At 42.6% G+C, this 20,255-nt stretch overlaps 1 protein-coding gene across 1 annotated transcript; it reads right to left on the bottom strand.

Annotated features, from left to right (window-relative positions):
* Positions 1-1,117: 1,117 nt before the first annotated feature.
* On the bottom strand, positions 1,118-17,995 carry LOC118263139 (uncharacterized). The gene is made up of 3 exons (XM_035574951.2): positions 17,884-17,995; positions 14,483-17,103; positions 1,118-1,351 (listed from the first exon to the last, which is right to left on the bottom strand). Exons 1-3 carry the CDS (start codon positions 17,993-17,995, stop codon positions 1,118-1,120), a joined length of 2,967 nt encoding a protein of 988 aa, XP_035430844.2.
* Positions 17,996-20,255: the final 2,260 nt, after the last annotated feature.

Here is a 20,255-nt window from a genome sequence, read left to right as displayed (position 1 = left end):
GAGCGACCGACTAGCGACTATGCAAACGTAACATACAATTAAATTACACAAATTCTCGGGACTACATAGCATGACACACAGACTATGTATCTTAAATATACAAATCCGGAGCAATTACACTAGGTGAGAGAATACTATTGATACACGATTATCCTAGTTTGGGAGCTAATGTTAACAAAAACAAACACAATCAAAAAAATAAAAATACATTTAATGTCAACACTAAAATTTAAACAATTCGTGTTATTAAGAACATTATTCTGAAGAAGAAGAATTCGCGAGTAGCGACTTCATACGCGTACTAACGTTTTCCCGCGCAAATCTCGATCCCGCGGGAATTCTGGGCTAAAAACCTATTTTGTGTTCCACAAGCTCCTCTCTTACGAAAGTTGAATTAATACCTACGTTACCTATGCAACAACACTCACCTACATAAAACTATGTATGATGGAAACTAATCATACCATATAAGTACTTTAATTAAATTCATACAAATTCATCTTCAAGGTTTTACCAACCTTGAAGACGACGCCAATGACGTGTACTGCGAGCGGTTCAAGCTAATTTAGACCATCGGCCCTACAGTTACAGCGTAAACTCCGCTGCGGGTAAGCTAACGTTCGACAAACTTATATTTGCGTCGAGCCGCACTATTCAGTTTGTTTTTAGTGTATATACTTTTACCCAGAATATCAAAGTATTTATACAAGTACCATCGTAATTGGATCGGTAGTTTTTACGTGATACGTGAACAAACAGACAGACAACATTTTTCTACTCACATTTTTGGGTTTGGTGTGTACCTAAATAACACATTTTTTTTTATTTTAAATATAGAGAATTACCACTTGTACAGTTTTATTATAATGTAAATAAATAATAATCGATTATTTATGTATTAATTCACAAGAAGAAAAGGCTCAGAGTGGAAGTAGCCAAGCTTCGTAAGATAGCGCCGTGTAGTTGAGCACCAAATGACTTGCTAAAAGGCGACAGTAATGGATGGAATGTCCGTTAGTGAGCAAGGAGGAGTGCGGTCGAGCGTGGCCGAGACTTCGAGAGCGACGCTTTTGCCTCCGTAATTATGATTGATGTCCGCAGTGGCGCCGCGAGCTGGTTACATGGTACGTTCTACAAGGTCCATGTCCACGACGCGACCGGCCTTCACTGCGAAGAGCACCCGTAGGACACGGTGGAGCATTCGGTTGCAGTGTGCTCTATATGGGCTAAGCACCGCCGCATCCTTAGGCATGTGATCAGTGACAGTGACCTCTCGCTTCTGGCTATGGTAAACCATCCATAGTATGGTCAACCAGGACCTAAACCAGGTCCTGGTGCAGAAGGGGACTGGCTAAAGAGGAGCTAAGAATAAGGCGGAGTGCGAAAAGAAACGATCTTTCGAACAGAACCAGAACCGTGCGTCCAACGCGCGCTTCAAAGAGCCATCAGAACACCACGAATGGGGCCCAGTAGGGCTGATGCCCATCCCGGAGCTGCGCACAACCTACTGAGGCTTCGGCTCGAAGCAGTAGTAAAAGTGGGGTAAGTTCTAGTAAGTTCGAATCTGATAGTAAGTTAGCCAGCGAACTGTTTCTTGAGAGTACAACCTGCATCTGTTCAAGTCTCGAGTGAATAGGTTGCTTATGGGTAGGCGAGCTCCACCGTAACTATGACACGTCCTTTCCTGACTCTCAAACTATCCTAGAATGGAATTTCACTCAAAAAGTTCAATGACGTAAGAGAAAGAGAGTCCCGGGATTTTAACAGATATAGATCGGTGCAGTAGTGGTTTCTTCGCTTTTCTCCCATTTTTAGTCAAAATCCCTCTCTTAATGGTACCCTACACCCCCAACAATCACACATGTCAAATTTCAGCTCTCTCCTATCAGTAGTTTCGGCTGTACATTGTCAGTCAGTCAGTCAGCAACGGGCCAGTTTTTTTTTTATAGAACACGCCGTGTACACGAGCTGACGTATCACCTGATAGTAAGCAATCGCCGCCGCCCATGGACACTTGAAACACCAGAGGCGTTATAAGTGCGTTGCCAGCCTTTTGGGGGTTAGGAATTTAAGGGTTGTTGGGGAAACGGGAATTGGGAAGACCGGTAACCTCACTCACAAAACACAAGCGTTGTTTCACGTCGGTTTTCGGTGAGGCCGTGGTATCACTCCAGTCGAGCCGGCCCATTCGTGCCGAAGCATGGCTCTCCCACACTTAAAGTTTTAGTTGATGTCGATATAGGACAATACGTAACGCGAGAGCCCGCCTACTGGCGGCGGGCACGGAGTGCACGGCAGCGAGCACGCAGCTGTCGGAGACACGAAGCGACAATGTCGTCTAATTTACTTATTTCCGCTCCTTTGAGAACGACAAGCATTCGCATTGGGTCGAATTCTTAGGCTGAGCGCCCATTCCTGCCTTATTCAATTGTGGCGGCTAATCGTGTCGCCAAGCCCCCCCCCCCCCCTAGGCCTCCAGCCACCCTCCCCTCGCGGCTCCGTCACCACACTTACTTATCCGTAAGCGTCCCCTACACGCTATTCGGGGACGATGTATTACAAAAGGATTTTTTCAACCGATTTCCTCACAAAATGGATACACCCGGATTTTGATCAAACGCAAATTTACCTTGTTGAGGAATAATGTACCCGTCCTTACTCGCGTGCTACAAGTATACCTGGCAACGGATCCTCAGGTAGCTGTAGTTTAGTAAACAGTCCGATACATGTGTGTATAGCATCGCGGTACCGCGAGCAGTCCCGAGGTCACGACCGACGCGAAGCAACAACAAATTAAAATAAGGAAAATAAAATATCGGGAGCGCCTTGTTGCCAGCCCAGGCTCAATGTCGTCTCTGATTCTTACAAACCGTATAGGGAAACATAAATTGTTATCATCTTGGCTGACAATATACGAAAATACGAAAATGAGCGACATAAGCCCAGTAGGTAAGCCAAAAAGTGCACTTTTCTCTTTGAACTATCAAAGTGAAAAATGCACTTTTTTGATTTGAACACTCTTTACAAATACGTCATTGCAAAAAATTTAAAACCCTAAACAAAAAACCTCAAACTAAAATGCAAAAAATATGTATCATTGTAGTACCTGTGTGTACCCACCGCTAGTTTAGAAGTCGGTGCCACGAGTACTAGACACGTAGTTTTACTTGTAAAACTTACGAATAATTCACGTTACTTGGCAAGCCAAGTCCCATTTCAAATTTGATTCAGATTGGCTCAGTAGTTTTTATTTTTTTAGCATTAAAATGAGTACATGTCGTCATTTTTTACGATAGTTCGTAGATGATCAACATCGATTTGCATGAATTTCCGAGAATTTCCGCGTCAAAGACAAAAAGAATCACGCAAATCGGTCCATAAACCTCGGCGTTATCGATGTACATACATAGAAAAAAAAACAACACAACCGCCTCCTTTTTGGGAAGTCGGTTAAAAAAAAACTCTTCAGTTTTAAGTATGGATAGATAAGTATGTAGCCGTGCACACTCGTAGGACAGTGCCGGCGCACCTTATATGCCTGAAGGGTAGGCAGAGGTGCATAATGGGAGTGCAGTAACATAATGGCACGTAGCACCACACACACAACGTTGGGTAATGAAGTACGTCAATAGTACGTTTGTCAGCGACTCATTGCCTTTGACTGCTGACGTCGGGCTCCATGTCAGCGGGTGTCACCGTGTCGGCGGCCGGAGTGGCAGTTTCACTTGTTTACATCTTTGCCCAACACGAAAATTACGAAACTACTGACATGATAATGGGCCCTCTCAGCACTATGTTCAAGTTTCCAATAGGAAAAACGGTTTATCCTCGTAAGGGAGCTCTCGCCGAGTGTACACAAGGCGCTGGCCTTGGTCATAATGTAGAAGCCACAGCCAACTGGTTCCATGAGGCATTCAATTACCGCCTGCTTCATAGATGAGATCGCTGTACGCACACTTCTGGTCGCTGTGTATTTCTGATGACGATGCCATTTATCTTACGGCGGTATGTAGGACCGTAATTGGTTGGATTATTGTGGAAACGTACAGGAGCTCCATGAACTAGGAAGTTAAAAGGATTTTTTAAAACTTCGTAGCATTTTATACCTTGTGGGTATAATAATATGATATTTTTTATATTACAATACAATTCTTATAATTGTTATGGCATTGTGTCACCGACTTCTTAACTTTAGTGACAATTATAGATAGCTCTTAGTACAGTAACAGTTTAAAATAAGGCGGAGGTATCTTAATACGGCCGTATACTACATAATATACTTTATGTTTGTGGTTAACTGCAGCGAGTAACATAGGCACTATGTTAATTAGACGTTTTGTAAAGTAATATGTAGGACCAGGCGGACCACGAGCCCGCGGACAACTAATATAAATAGAACTAAACAAAACCTGCCAACGGATAATGCGACTTATTCCGAGTTACATGTACTACCTTTCTAAGATTTCTTAGACCCCGCTGACAAATAGTGAAGGATAATATCGTGAGGAAACCTGAACTTATAATTAGTAATTTGAAATCGCCGCCCGCATTGAAGTGTGGTGATTAATGCTCAAACCTGCTCCGTGTGAGGAGTGATAGGTTAAGGTTGAAAGGTTAATGTGTGATGTGATGAGGACTTTACAACTAAATTGGGTGTTGTTGTTATTAAGGATCTGATGATGAAGTAGTGCGATAGCTTAGGGAACTCCTCGACGGTTGACAGTAGCTCCCTTGAGTTGGGTTTGATTAATTTATATTGGTGTGAGTCTCTGTGGATCACAAGTTGCATAACGGGCACGTCTCGGACAGCCTCGCACTAAACTAAAATGTGAAAAATCAACTTAGTCGAACAGAACTAAAACAGACAAAAGCAAATAATAACTTATTATTCATAAGCACTACCCACCCACTGGTCGGTTACAAGTTGGGGCCATGAGCGCATAACAAAATGTAACTTAATGCGCACAGAATGATGTGTAAAGAAATAAATAAGTTCGGTTCGGAGTTGTGGCACCGATGTCTAACTAGGACATTGAATACCGAGCTCCGGAGCTCGTTACGGTGTGGAGCTGGCGGTGGAGTCGGCAGCGTTTGTACACATTAATAACAAGGTTGTTGGAGTCGCGGTCAATGCGTAGAGATGTAGCTTCGTTGTGCATTTTCTATCGCCTATACCACGGGGAGTGCTCTGAGGAATTGTTTGATCTTATACCTGCCGCTTCTTTTCGCCATCGACCCACACGACAGCATTTCCATCCCCATCATATAGATGGTTGGCAGGCCACAACTGTGCGCTACTCGCGAAACTTTCTGCCTCGCACAGTAAATTTGTAGAATAAGCTGTGGTCGGCGGTATTTCCGAACCGATACGACCTTCAAACCTTCAAAAAAGAGCATACTCCTTTTTAAAAGGCCGGCAACGCATCTGTTACTCCTCTGGTGTTGCGGGTGTCCATGGGCGACGGGGATCGCTTACCATCAGGTGACTGGTTTGCTCGTTTGCCAATTTTTTTTTTAACGTTGCCCCACATTAGGATTTTCTCCTGTGTCGTGGGTGCGTTTACAAACATACAAGTTTACATACACATCACACCCAGACCCGGAACAACAATCTGTGGATCACACAAAGAGTTGTTCCGTGCGGGAATCGAACCCGCGACACGTTGCACGGCAGCCAATTGCCCAGCCACCGCGCCAACCGTGCAGTCAAAAAACTAAAACATAAAAAAACAGGACTGTCACAATTCATCAATAAATGCAAGAAAAAGAAAAATTTTGCACGTTTTCAAAGCTTGTTAATTTTTTTCTTACGTTTATTTATTATGTTTAGTACTAGCTAGCTGCCTACCTGTCTAGCTGTACTAGCCACTCCCAAGCTCCTTGGTGTCTCTCTACTACTACTACTACTACTGGACTACGATGTTTACGTTTAATAATTCCATTGAAAAGAGAAGTGAGCTATGGTGCTTCCTTGTTCTTATGACCACCTTCCATCATCAGAACCTGGTTATCATTGAAAGACAAACTTTTCGTCAAGACAATTCATTGTGTGAATATAATTTTGTAAGATTTTTTTTTAAGTTTCTAGTCGTATTGTTGAGGAATTGTAACCTTCCATCATCAGTCCATCGACATGAAATGATGATCGTCAGACACATATGGAAGAACAGATTTATAAAATTGTCAGTTACCTTCGATTTGTTTGGAGACTCATCGTCAGATGCTGACCAGTTGATAACGGTACGACAATCAAAGTATACCAAACAAAAATTAATCACATACATAGAAATATCCTCCTCCGTTTTGGGAAGTCGGTTATAAAATGCTCATCTTACATACAATAATGTTCATATTCACACACACAGTCACCCACACGCCCGCATATCCAGGGCGAGGAAATTACTGCATAAATAAGAATGTGATCGATTTATAGATCAAAAGAATTCACCACAAAGGCCTTAAATGTCGTTCCACGTGCGCTAATGAAACAAGAGCGATGATCCGCGCGCGACACCTCGCGCCGCGCGCCTCGAGCCGCGTCAAATTGCCAATTTGGAAGCCCTCCCCAGGCACATCCCGCGCGTGCCATTACTAGCCACCTTGAGCGAGGCAGTACCAGCAGCGCGGTGACTCCGGCGACGGTACACCACCGGACACTAAATTCAATTCCTACACGTTACTTAAACACAGGTTCCGTTCGATCCTTACTCCCAGCAACAGCCTCCAGAACGATTCATGATTATGATTTCGTACAAATCACCGCGGAATCACGGACGAAGGTAATCTTAGCGTCTCAAAACAAAGGCCACTCAATATAATTTAATTATTCCGTTGGGCTCGGCCGGCGGCGGCGGTGCTAGCGGTGCTATGTACACCGCGGCTGCCTTTGTGTCGCGCGTTAGTTTACTTCATTACTTCAGTTACTTCGAGGCGAGCAGCCATCGCACATCTACCACCTCGACGGCCCTCCGACATCAATCACATCTCGTACTCGCGTGATTGATTACAATCCGATTGCAAGCAATATGCATAAATAATGTGTTCTAAAAATGTCTCACTAGAGCACCACTAGCGTGCTACAGATGTGTTACATCATGGTACAGACACACCCCGCCACATCAGATTGATAAAATCTATATTAGTATAACGTACGACGTGACGTACGCACTACGTACGCTACATGCCGGCTGCTGCGCAGTGCGTTGCGGGAACAGCAATTTGTGTAATATCTATTAAAATAGATTATTATGTAATCTAATATTATAGTTAGGGTTCGATACAGGAGCAAAGCCTGATGTGAGAGTGTGTGCAAGTACCTGGCATGTGTGAGTGTGTAACTACGCTACTGTGTAGTGATGCTGTGTGAACATGTTATAACATTACGTTACAGTCGCCGAGCTGAGGGCCATCAGTAACAGACCGGCGGTGTGGCGGCAGCAGGCGGACACGGTGGAATGTACCCGGTCCATGGCGGCTATTGCAAACTGTAATCATTACAAGACAGTGAGGCGGTTGCGGGCATCACTTGTGTTTTTATCTGAGTCGGTTGTAAGTCGCGCCACGTCCGCATATTATATTACGGTGGCGGAAAGCCCCCCCCTCCGCGCCTCCTGTCCCCGACCCTGTAAATATCATTGTGTGCCACTAGCACGGCTCGCTTCCACTCCACATCAGCAGCGGCCACTCTGGCCGATACTGTGCAGCTTCCTCAGCTCCGCCTTAAAGTCTAGTGTAGGTACTCGCAGGCGACACCGCGTCCTATATATGCACACGATATATACCCAATACGTACCCCGGCCATCTCCGGTTCCGTGACATTATAACCGGAGACTTGAACCTGACGTTTATATTAGGAAGGATCCAGCTCTGGAGGCGAAATGTCAGATGCCAAGTGGCGACATGACACCGAACGAACACTTTGTTCGTGTACTTTGCGTTTATTGTGCGTGTGTGTGTGCGAGTGTGTGCGTGTGTGTGCGTGTGTGTGCGTGGGACACTCGATCCTTGTGACGCGCGGGGCTGTAATCCTATACGGAATGTAGTGAGCGCGCTGTAGCTGTTAATATAATAAATGATAAATATTAACTCTGAAAAATAAATGTTGAACCATTTTAGGGAGAGAGTTATTTAAATCAGCGCGCTCAGTCGCACAATTACAGCAAGCTGAGCGAGCCTCGAGTGGAGCTCCGCGGGCAGTAAATCACGGCGCGGCGCCGCCCGCCCGCCAGCCGCAGCAGCGCGCGCCCCGCTACACAGCGCGCGCCCCGCTACACAGCGCGCGCCCCGCTACACAGCGCTACACAGCCAGTGCCTGGCCCGCACGCGTCTCCCGGCTACAGCTTGCCAGGTATTTATCAGAATATCTACATAAAACCGGCCAAGTGCGAGTCGGACTCACCTATGACGGGTTCCGTAGTAACAAGTAGATGACATAATATAAAAGTTATCAGCCTACAAAGTTTCAACTATACATATAGGCCCAACAATTTCGGAAATAAATGGCTGTGACATACGGACGAACGGACAGACAGACAGACATGACGAATCTATAAGGGTTCCGTTTTTTTTGCCATTTGGCTACGGAACCCTAATAAAAATAGTCAAATGCCTGAAGAAGTTATTTTGTCGAAATCTCTTAATTTCATGTGACATACATACATAACCTCACTCGTGTCTCCCATGGGGGTAGGCAGAGACAATGGAACGCCGAGTGCTCCGTCGCCAGTGTTTCCACGCACGCGTCGCTTATGTCGGCACTTTGGCCGTTGTATGCGAACAAATATATTCACCATCTATGCAGAAACTATGTATATGTTTCTACAACTATACGTTAAACCAATAAATACCGTAGAAGCCAGCGACATACTATTTGCTACGTTACTTTTGTATAAATTGATTGATTCTAGAAGAAAGGCTCACCCCCTATTACTTAGGACTTGTAACACAAATGGTGAAAAGTGGGTGTACATTGTATAGTGGTACTACGTGTCTTAATGTGCTCCTCTGCCTACCCCTTCGGGGATAAAAGGCGTGACGTTGTGTGTGTTCTAGGAGAAAGCTGGTACGGCTACCACAGGGAACACAGGCGGTACGGGCGGTACAGGTCGCTCGGGGCACATCTCGCTGTAACAACAGTTGCTCAGCCATTGAGCCACCACAACGCGACCAAATGTGAGCGAGATATATCTTTGTTATTGTTGGGGCACACACACACACAATTGGCGGAGGAATCGCTAAATAAACAAAAACAAGCAAATATCCTTTTCGGTTTTCTAAGTCGGTAAATATAGGTACACAATGTGTAAACTTACCCTCACCACGAAAAATTTAACCAATGCCTATACTTGGCCGATGCTACACCGAAGCGGACAATCACCGTAGCGCGCAAATGAAACCGTAGCTCGCAACGATAGCTCGCACATTTATGTAGCAAGCGAGCCTGCCGTAGCACTCCCGTAGCAATGCACCATTTGCTACGACGCTACGAGCTACGAGCTACGGGCTACAACGTAGAAACAGAGTTACGTAGCAGGCGTGTACAATTGTACATGCACGTCAGTGACCGTGCATACGTGTATGCATACATGTTGTTGTGGCGATCGTGTCCCTCGTTTGGTACATTGTCTTTGTTGTGTTAATTGGTACTGCTACAGGAGCACATTCGGCAAAGTAAATCTACGAAATATAATTGTGTGTTCCTTGAATCTGTGTTTGTCCAACTACTTCCACTGTCGGCTGGTGACCTGGGGTATGGTAACACGGTCGTTTCCTTTTATAAAAAGGAAAAATACTTGTTTAGCCGGTTCATTCATGTATTGTACATACAGCATTTTCTTTTTGCATAGAATAGGCCGACAAATTAAATTAATTCACTATAATGCATCTATAGTGCACAGTGTGATAGGGGTGGGACTTCTAACCCGTTAAGGCTGAGTACTACATCTAATTTTATCAACAAAAAAAATAATATGGGGGGTTGAAACCCCAATGAAAATATTGAAAAATAGCGATTTTTTCGATAAAAATAATTCAATAATATTTTTTTTTTCTTACCAAAACATTATCAAACATATGAAAAGAGTAATGATTTAGTTAGCCAAGGTTATTAGCTACCGTTTGTCGTTTTTTTTTTTTTGCTACGACGCATACAACCTTTGATATCACATAAAGTACAAAAAATATTAAAATAGCCATAATTTTTAGGGGGAGGGGTTTCAACCCCCCATATTTTTTTTGTCTATACGATTAGATGTAGTACTCAGCCTTAACGGGTTAGAAGTCTCACCCCTATCACATTGTATATATTTTTTAGTTTATAAATAATTTTATTACAATAATATGTCCCAACTACAGGCCCTTTCATTCTAGGCACCGCAAAAGTACTTAATCTACTTACAAAATATTAGGAAACATTGTTTTTGAAATAATGTTTTCTTCAGCATCAAGGTAACACGAATTAGGACAATATCATTCATATGTTAAGATAGTAATAATTTCATAATTATATTATTTGCAGTTTAACTTAACTGCTGACTTAATATTGCTCAAAAAAAAAACTTCAATAACTACGTCTACGGTAATTTAATAAAAAAGGTAAAAGAACAGATTGGTCATTTAATTAGGCAATAAGCGATCAGCGCCGCCCATGGACACCCAAAACACCAAAGGAGTTACAAGTGCGTTGCCGCCTTTTGGGTATAGGAGTTTGAGGATTAGAGAGATTGTAGAGGGTAGGAATGGGCCTCCACTGCCCTCACTCACACAACAAAACAACGCAAGCGTTGTTTCACGCCGGCTTTCTGTGAAGCTGTGACTGCGTATCACTCCGATCGAGCCGGCCCATCCCAGTCGAAGCGTGGCTCTCCCGCTGGCCACACGTAAAGTGTCCCACACTTGGCTCGGTCCTCGCCATCGAGTAGTGATTATTTCATATTCACGCTTGGTTCGTTTAGTAGCCGAGTAGACGAGGCAGGCTGCGTGCTGCCGCCGGACGCGGAACGATTGAATCCAAGCCACGGCCGGAATATTGAGCAGTGGCCCGGCCGCGCGCTGAACACAACAAGGCACTCTCGGCGACCATTTAGTCGACATCGTTATGTCTGCACTGCACCGCCAGAACAATCGGAGCGCGTCCGTCACGTCCCTCCTCCTGCTCCAGAGGGCTCAGTGCTGAGTGATCCCTGCCTGCGTCGTACATACCAAAACCGTTTATTTTTTAGATTCAACCTTCCTAGGCGTAAAAGTGTCCTTGGAAGAGCTACCTGTAGTAAGTACGTAGTACGTGTACGCTAATGTAAAATGTTGTGCTCCAGGAGCGCAGTTAGCAAAGAGCCCACTCGAGGCTCGCCGGGCGGGGCTGACGGCCACCGCGGGACATCCGACCAGTAAACTTGTCGTACGCCGCAGCATTACGCTACAGATGTCAGGGTCGCAACAACCACTGTGTTGTTAGTTTGAACATTATTAAAGTAACATTCAAAATGCTAATATTGACCTGTCGGCTTGTTACTAGAATATTGAGCAACAAACTCCGGACATTTGCATAAACTCACAGACAAGTCCGACGAGGAGTAACAAACAAGCGTGGCCGGTCGGCGCGGGCAACACGCGCCCCTACCGCGGCAATCGTAAACTTTCCAGCATTAAGTGGGAGTAACGAGCGGCGAGCGGCGAGCGGCGAGCGGCGAGCGGCGGCCCGCGAGCGGAGCGGGCGCGGCGCGGCGCGGCGCCATCAATCAGCGAGCGCGCGCCCGCTCCCCATCGCCCGTCGCCCGTCACCCGCCACACCGCCCACACATTCTTTTCTTATTTCTCCAAGTAATTTAATTAAACTGTCGAAGAATCTTACTTTTATCACATTAATGAGAGTTATCTAAAACGTGTAAAATAACAATGATTGAACATTTACTTTGAACCAAGTACTTAGCTGCAGTCTGTGTACACACAGCGGTAGGCACACAGCACCTTTTACGACCGCCTCTACGTGTTACTAGCGGCTCACTAGCGGCTCACTAGCGGCTCACTAGCGGCTCACTAGCGGCTCACTAGCGGCTCACTAGCGGCTCACTAGCGGCTCACTAGCGGCTCACTAGCGGCTCAGTAGCCGGGCATCGCATTACTGTCGTCTCCATTGGGAACCATAACATTTGTGGCTCGCGTCTATTCCATAATATTTAAAGCCACATAAAACACCCATTATATGGCCAAGTACAGACATCTAGGGATTTTTGGAAAGCTCACCTGAACCAATAGGTCAGATGTGAACCAATAGGTCCAGATTATTACTTATTTAAACTTGTATTCATTAGTTTGTACCCACGTGTGAAATAGTTACTTACTTATGTCTTTGACTGCCAATAGAAAACTGTTGAAGGCAATTCCTCCGCTAACGTCAGTCACCGGTTGTTTCCTAGCTAAGCTACTAGGTGATCTGCTGACCTACTAATACACAAGATGGGGTGAGGATAAATAAAACCGCCTCTGTGTACTGTTCTAAGCTGGTATATTTTTGGTCTTACAAATCAATTTTACCTTATAGTATTACAGGTAACGAAACCATAGCTCGCTTTTAATTGCGGCAACGCCATCTATCGAGCTATGAGACAACTTTTGCAACAATAATATTTTTTGACCTAAACAATAAGTATGATCTTGAACATACCGCCCACCAAGGACATTTAGTGGCGGAATGTCCTTCTTAACATTTGTCCTTAAACTAATAATAAAAGTAACTAATATAAAAATAGGTTTTTGCATAGAAGAAATTTTGCACAGGTTTAACAAAAAGACAATTCATTAACGGGTAAAATTACAACTGTTTTTCTTAACATTAAATAAACTTTGAAAACTTAATAGTAAACTTAAACAAAACTTGTAAACAAAGTAAGTAAAATCTTTAACACAAACTATTTAAAATAAACTTACAACTAAACAAAAATGTTCATCATGCATAACAAGTTGAGATGATACAAAGCATGTAGTTATTAAAATACTATTTATCTGCTACTGGCAAAATACACAGTTTGTTAGTTGGCCTCTTAATAATGCTTGTTTTGGTTTTTAATGTGACAACACGAGTGACTTTATCATCCCCTGGATGCTTTTCGACTACACGTCCTAATATCCAACGACTTGGAGGTAGATCGTCCTCCTTAATTAGAACAACGTCTCCAACGTTTGGTTCAGGAACAATGAAAGACCATTTATATCTGTTCATTAGATTCGTAAGATATTCACTGGACCATCGCTTCCAAAAGGATTGCAGCATTCGCTGCACGAATTGCCACCTTGTTAGAGAACCTACTGAAACATTCTCGTAATTGTAATCCGGTACGGAAACAAACGGTTCACCGATTAAAAAATGTCCCGGAGTTAAAGGCATAGATTCTCCTGGATCGTCTAAATGAATAACACTAATAGGCCGTGAATTCAAGCAAGCCTCGACCTGAGTAAGGAATGTACTGAGCTCTTCATATGTGAGAGTAGACTCGCCTATTACGCGCTTAATATGGTATTTTGTGGACTTCACCCCCGCTTCCCATAGACCGCCAAAATTGGGTGCATGAGGGGGAATGAAGTGCCATTCAGTGCCATTTGCTTCTAAATTTTCTGCAATGGATGATTGCAAAGTTGAAATTTGCTGAAGTTCCTTAGAAGCACCAACAAACGTGGTACCATTGTCGCTCCACAACTTTGAACAGTGGCCTCGTCGAGACACAAATCGTCTAAAGGCAGCCAAGAATGCCTGTGTGGTCATGTCACTGACTACTTCGAGATGAAGAGCGCGTGTAGACATACACACAAACAAACATATGTAGCCCTTGTACGATTTGTGTCCCCTACCTTTAGTGGTTCTAATATTTATTGGACCGGCGTAATCAACACCACTGTGCAGGAACGGCCTTGCCGGAGAGCAGCGAATAGATGGAAGCGAACCCATCATTTGATTGCGAATAGTTGCTCTTTGTTTCGCACAAATGATGCACTTGCGAACGTATAGCTTCACCAGTTCTCTTACACCAATGATCCAATAAGCGGTTCGCAAATAATTAATCATTAATTGTGGACCTCCATGTAGAGTTTTACTATGAGCGTCCGCAATTAAGAGTAGGGTAAAATGTGACTTCTTGGGCAAGATTATGGGGTGCTTTATTAGTTCATCCAATGGAGCCTTATCTATTCGTCCTTGAACTTTCATAATGCCTTTGTCATCAAGGTAAGGACATAAGGATTTGAGTGTGCTATTTTTCAAAGGTAAGTCTGATTTATCATATAATTTTTTGTACTCTGTTGAAAACTCTTTCTTTTGTACTATCTTTATACAACATTCTAATGCTTCATGTATCTCTTTCTTTTGCAGGTAATGTTTGCTTCTGGTATCTCTGTTTAGGAACCGACGACAATATGCAACAACCCTTAATAACTTTGACAAAGAAGAAAATCTCTCAAGTAAGTCAAAATCATCTGATATAATAACTCCTACATGAGTCTTAATCGACTGTTCTAAATTGATCTCTAAATCTTTTGGTCTGATATAAATAATTTCCTTTTCTTTCAGAAACTGTGGTCCTGAAAACCACATTGTATTTTGCGTAAACAACCCTGGTGACAACCCTCGCGAGGCAACATCCGCTGGATTATCTTTAGTCGACACGTGGAACCACTGCGAAGCCGTCATTGTGGTTAAGATTTCGGATGTCCTATTGGCGACAAAGGTTTTCCATTTACTGGGGTGGCTGTTGATCCAGGCTAACACCACAGTAGAGTCTGTCCACGCTTTAACCTTATCCTTGGGTATATTCAACACCTCAGCAGTTTCCATCAATAGTTGTGACAGGAGAACTGCCCCACACAGCTCTAGGCGAGGAATGCTTACTTGTTTTATTGGTGCCACGCGAGTCTTTGCAGCCAACAATGACACCTTGACCTCTCCTACGTCTTTAGTTAGTCGCATGTATACTACAGCGGAATATGCTACCTTCGACGCGTCACAAAATCCATGGAGCTCTACGTCGGTTTCTATGGTTGTCCCCAGCCAACGAGGTATATGAACTTCTGTAAGTAATGTTAGCTCTTCCCGATAAGTACGCCATTCTTCAGTTAAATTTTTAGTAAGTGGTTCATCCCAACCGAGACCCGCGAGCCATAATTTTTGTATAAAGATTTTAGCTACAACTATTGTGGGCGCTAACCAACCCAATGGGTCGAATAATCTAGCTATATCAGAGATTACAGTTCTTTTTGTTGCAGGTGTATTCTGAAGCGGCGGAAGATGGACGGTGTACCGGAAGGAGTCATCATTACGATCCCAGGTAAGTCCCAAGATCTTCATAGTATTATCTAATTTCATTTCTAATTCCTTTTGATCTCTATCTTTAGCTTTACTCTCATTTTCTTCGTTGCTCTCTACTTTATATTCTATTGTATTAATTTGATCTAATAACTCTTTATTGTTAGTGCTCCACTTTTGAAGTTCGAATCCTCCTTTGGCTAAAAGTTCTTTCATTTGCTTGTAGATTTGGATGCCGGTAGTTACGTCATCGCATCCAGTCAGTAAATCATCCATATAGTAGCAACTTAGTACCTTTTCAGACACGAGAGGATATTCGTCGCCTTCGTCGTAAGCAATTTGATGGAGAGTTCTGACTGCCAGGTAAGGTGCCGACGCTGTTCCAAAAGTAACTGTTACGAGTTCATAGTCTTTGATCGACTCGTTAGGACTGCTCCGCCAGAGTATCCTTTGAAACATAGCATCCTCATCAGCCACTCTAATTTGACGATACATCTTAATTATATCTCCTACCAGTCCAATAGAGTGAGTTCTCCATCTCATAATTGTGTGCCTCAACTCCGCTTGTAGTGTTGGTCCAACCATCAAAGTATCATTTAAAGACACTCCTCTATTGTTCTTTTGGGATGCATTGAACACAACTCGAACCTTAGTAGTGGTTTTGTCTTCTCTTACGACGGCGTGATGGGGTAAATACACAGCTATTTCTTTTTTACCGTCATCTTGTTTCACAGGTCGCAGGTGCCCTAAACGTAAGTATTCTTCAATTACATCCGTGTACTTTTCCTTTAGCTCAGTGTTCTTTGCCAACCTTTTCTCTAATGATTTTAATCTGTTTTCAGCTATAGCGCGAGAATCACCTGCTGTGCACTGCGGATCCTCAACTCGGAATGGTAACCGGACTTCATATCTACCGTCTGCTCTTCTTTTAGTTGTGGCCTTGTAAAAGTCTTCACATTGTTGTTCTTCTGGCGAAAGAACCTTTTTTGTACTAGTCTGATCTTGAATTTCCCAAAACTGTTTAAGAATTTGATCTAAATTGAACTGAGCGTGAGCTACACTAACGCATGGTTGTGTATAACTTGAACTATTGTTAATGTTTGACCTATGTACTACACCAGATAGAATCCATCCTAATGTGGTGTTCTGAGCAATTAAAGTAGCAGTTGGACTTTTGATTATGCCTGTTTTTATTATGCAACCATAAACATCTGCACTTAGTAAAATATCAATTTTACTAGGTTGATTGAACTGTGGGTCGGCCAACTGTAAGTTGGTGATATCGAGCCAGTTAAAAGTATTTTTATTTAAGGCTTGATCCGGTAAATATGAAGTAATTTTACTAATGACGTAAGCGTTGAAATTTAATTTAAAACCTGAATCTACCCTGGATTGAATAGTTATATTCACCATATATTTCGCTATAGTTGACTTCTGACCTAATCCTGACACCATTCCATGTATGGGAATTTTCTTAAGCCTTAAGAACTGCACTGTGTCCTCGGTCACAAAACAAGCCTGTGAACCTTGGTCCAACAGAGCTCTTACTACCTGATAGTTACCCGTCTTGGACTCCGCTTTTACTAGAGCAGTAGCTAGTAAAACTTGTCCAGGAACAGGAACCGTGTTGGTAGATATGCAAGAGACTACTGGAGCAGAACTAGTCGAAGGACTAGCTTCAACGACAGCAGGTTTTGATGCAGTATCTCTTTTGTTAGTACCGTCCAGATTTGGGTGCAGCAAGGAATGATGACGCTTATGGCAAAGTTTGCAAGTTGTTGGCTTCTTACAGTTTATTACCGTGTGATTGCCTCCTAAACAATTAAAACAAATGTTGTGTTGCGCTACAAAATTACGTCTTTCCTCCAAGGGTTCCTTTGCAAATCTTTTACAAAAGCACAGTTTATGAGACTCGTTACAATACTCACAACGTATGCTACTTGAACTCACTACCATTGATTTAGCAACATGCGAATGATTATTCTGATTTTGAAGATTTCTTTTTGGTTCTATAAATTCAAGAGCGCGGAATCGGTTCTCTAAAAACGTAGCAAATTCATCATAAGTAGGCAATTCATTGGAATCGTGATTACTAAGACTTAATTCCCATTGTTTCCGCGTTTCTGAGTCGAGCTTAAAAGTAACTATGTGGATGATAATAACATCCCAAGTTGTCACATCTACCTTTAGATTTTTCAAACCGTTAAGACAGTCATTTGTTGTGTCTAACAACTCTTTTAAAGAAATCGCTGACTCAACATGCATACGTTTTAACCCGAAAAGACGTTTCAAAATGCAGTTAACTAAATACTTTTTATTGCTGTATCTTTTCTCTAATTGTGCCCAACACTGACTATAATTTGCTTCGGAAACCGGTGTTTGTCTCACAAGCTGTTCAGCCTCACCGCTAAGATGACTCTTTAAGTAGTGCATTTTCTGAACATTGTCTAAACTACTATTGTTATGCACGAGAGATACAAATAGGTCTCTAAAAGTTGTCCACTCAGAGTATTTGCCACTAAAATTTGGAATTGATATTTTTGGTAATTTTACAAAAGAGTTTGTACTTGATTTATTTGAGTTACTAGAAGTACCAGGTTCAGGAATAGTAGCCTTAGGAACATCATATTTAGCAAGCATAGACTTAATCAGACATGTGTATGTGATGTATGTGTCTTCTGTATTATCATATAATTCCGATAACATTTTAATCCCTTGCGTTTCATATTGTTCATGCAATTTAGTGTAATTAGTAACAAACAAATTCCAGTCCCGTTCTAATAACTCTCTTCTAGTTTGAATATAATCAACAGACAATCTTTCTTTAGGCGACTTTTTCAAATTAGTCAAGCCACGATGAATAACATTTTGAAGTTCCTTTAAAAGATTAACTAACCCTTCCATTTTATTGACCAAAATAACAACTCTAATAAAATTTAATTAAACTTAACAAAAACAATACTTTAATGAATTTTTCTAAGTGACCAACTAAGAAATTAGTCTAAGTGTAAAAATTTACTAAAAATTTTACAAGTGTTTGAACTTAATTTACTGGGACGGGAATCCGGCATAGACTCCCCGTTCCCTCGTTTTTTATAAAACTATTCTAAGTCTAAAATGCACAAATTACTCTAAGATAAAATTACGTTAAAATAAACTAAGTCTTTTCTTCATAGATCACAATCCGATAAATATTCTAAGTCCGAAATTTCTTTAGAATAGACTTCAAAGTTGCTTGAAACTTTTTTGAAATATAACAATGAAAAGAGTACTCACAGTTGCACTTCACACTAACACTCTATGGTCCTGCAAGTGGCGCCCTCTGTGGCTGCCAGTGGAACTATGCGTACGTCCCCTGTGACGTCACGTGCCGGCAATTCCTGCGTCACCTTGCTGTCTTCTAGTGGTGATGATCTGTGTGGCGCCCTCTGGTGGCCACTCGTTGAACTAATCCGCCAAAGCTGGCTCAGCTCACCGCCTATGCTGTGTGAAGCTGTCGCCGCTAGTGCGGAGGACTCGCGTACCTTTCTGTAGCGATCCACTACAAGTACGCGGAAAAGCGGCCAACGCGGTGGCCGTTTTGAACTCAAAAAAACTGTCCAAACGATCCGGGTCGTAGGACCAATGTTTCCTAGCTAAGCTACTAGGTGATCTGCTGACCTACTAATACACAAGATGGGGTGAAATTAAATAAAACCGCCTCTGTGTACTGTTCTAAGCTGGTATATTTTTGGTCTTACAAATCAATTTTACCTTATAGTCTTACCGGTAACGAAACCATAGCTCGCTTTTAATTGCGGCAACGCCATCTATCGAGCTATGAGACAACTTTTGCAACAATAATATTTTTTGACCTAAACAATAAGTATGATCTTGAACACCGGTGACCCCCGTGGCGTTTAAAGTGTTAAAAAAGTTTAAGAAATATTCACAAAAACAATAAAATTAGTATCTTAGTTTTACAATTAATGTTTATTCTTTAGAAACTCACTGTAAAACATTGTGAATTTTCTTTTATTATATTATTATGCCCGTGCGAAGCCGGGAAGGGCTGCTAGTATACTATATATAGTCATTTTTTGTGGGAGAGCAGTGCTTCGGGACGAACGGGCCGGCTCGACCGGAGTGATACCACGGCTGAGCATGAAACCGACGTGAAACGTTTGCGTTGTGTGACTGAGGTTACCGGAGGCCTAATTACCCCCTTCTCCAAATCCTCAAATTCCTAACTTGTAATGCCTCTGATGTTTCGACCACGACCACCAGGTGATCCGAATGCTCGTTTAGCGGCCAACACATAAAAAATATGATGACCAGTCAAAATATTATTAAGTCCAGTTCATTCGTCGAATGTAAAATGCGTCGCATCACAAAAGTCACAAAAATCGTGCGCACGCCGGGACATGACAACATTATTCAATGTTCGTCTCTACATTAATCCGGAAATGGGACTCCGACCAAAGCCGCTTCGGAAGCTTGTAATATTTACATTGTACATATTAATTTCTGAGTTCGGATGGCGGAGACGCAACTGTCAGTCCATGGCTACATTACATACTAACTACATTATGAGTGTGTCCTGGAGGACAGGACGTCGCGCGTCGCTCGGCAACACACTCACCGAGGTTGAAGTTCTAACGACAGCCATTAGCAGTAGCTATACAACGCGTCATGTTCAATGCGCAAAACCTCAGACACCTCAAATGATTGTTACTACATTTCAACTAATTCTAAGGGAAAATACATCAAAAAATATATCTAACATGTTAAAACATTTTAAGTAATGTTTTATTTATTAACACTTACTACGGACTTACTGCGGAATGGCAGCGTGACGGACGAGTGTTACACTAGATCTAATCAACAACATCTAACTCGAGTAAAACCTTTTGATTTATCAATGGAAAATATTTTTAGCCATAGCTTTTTGTTTTGTTATTGCATAATAGTATGTACACATCAGTAA

Source organism: Spodoptera frugiperda, chromosome 12, assembly GCF_023101765.2.
Source record: "Spodoptera frugiperda isolate SF20-4 chromosome 12, AGI-APGP_CSIRO_Sfru_2.0, whole genome shotgun sequence".
In the NCBI taxonomy this organism is placed as follows: Eukaryota; Metazoa; Arthropoda; class Insecta; order Lepidoptera; family Noctuidae; genus Spodoptera; species Spodoptera frugiperda.
This window is presented reverse-complemented; position numbering and strand designations above follow the sequence as displayed.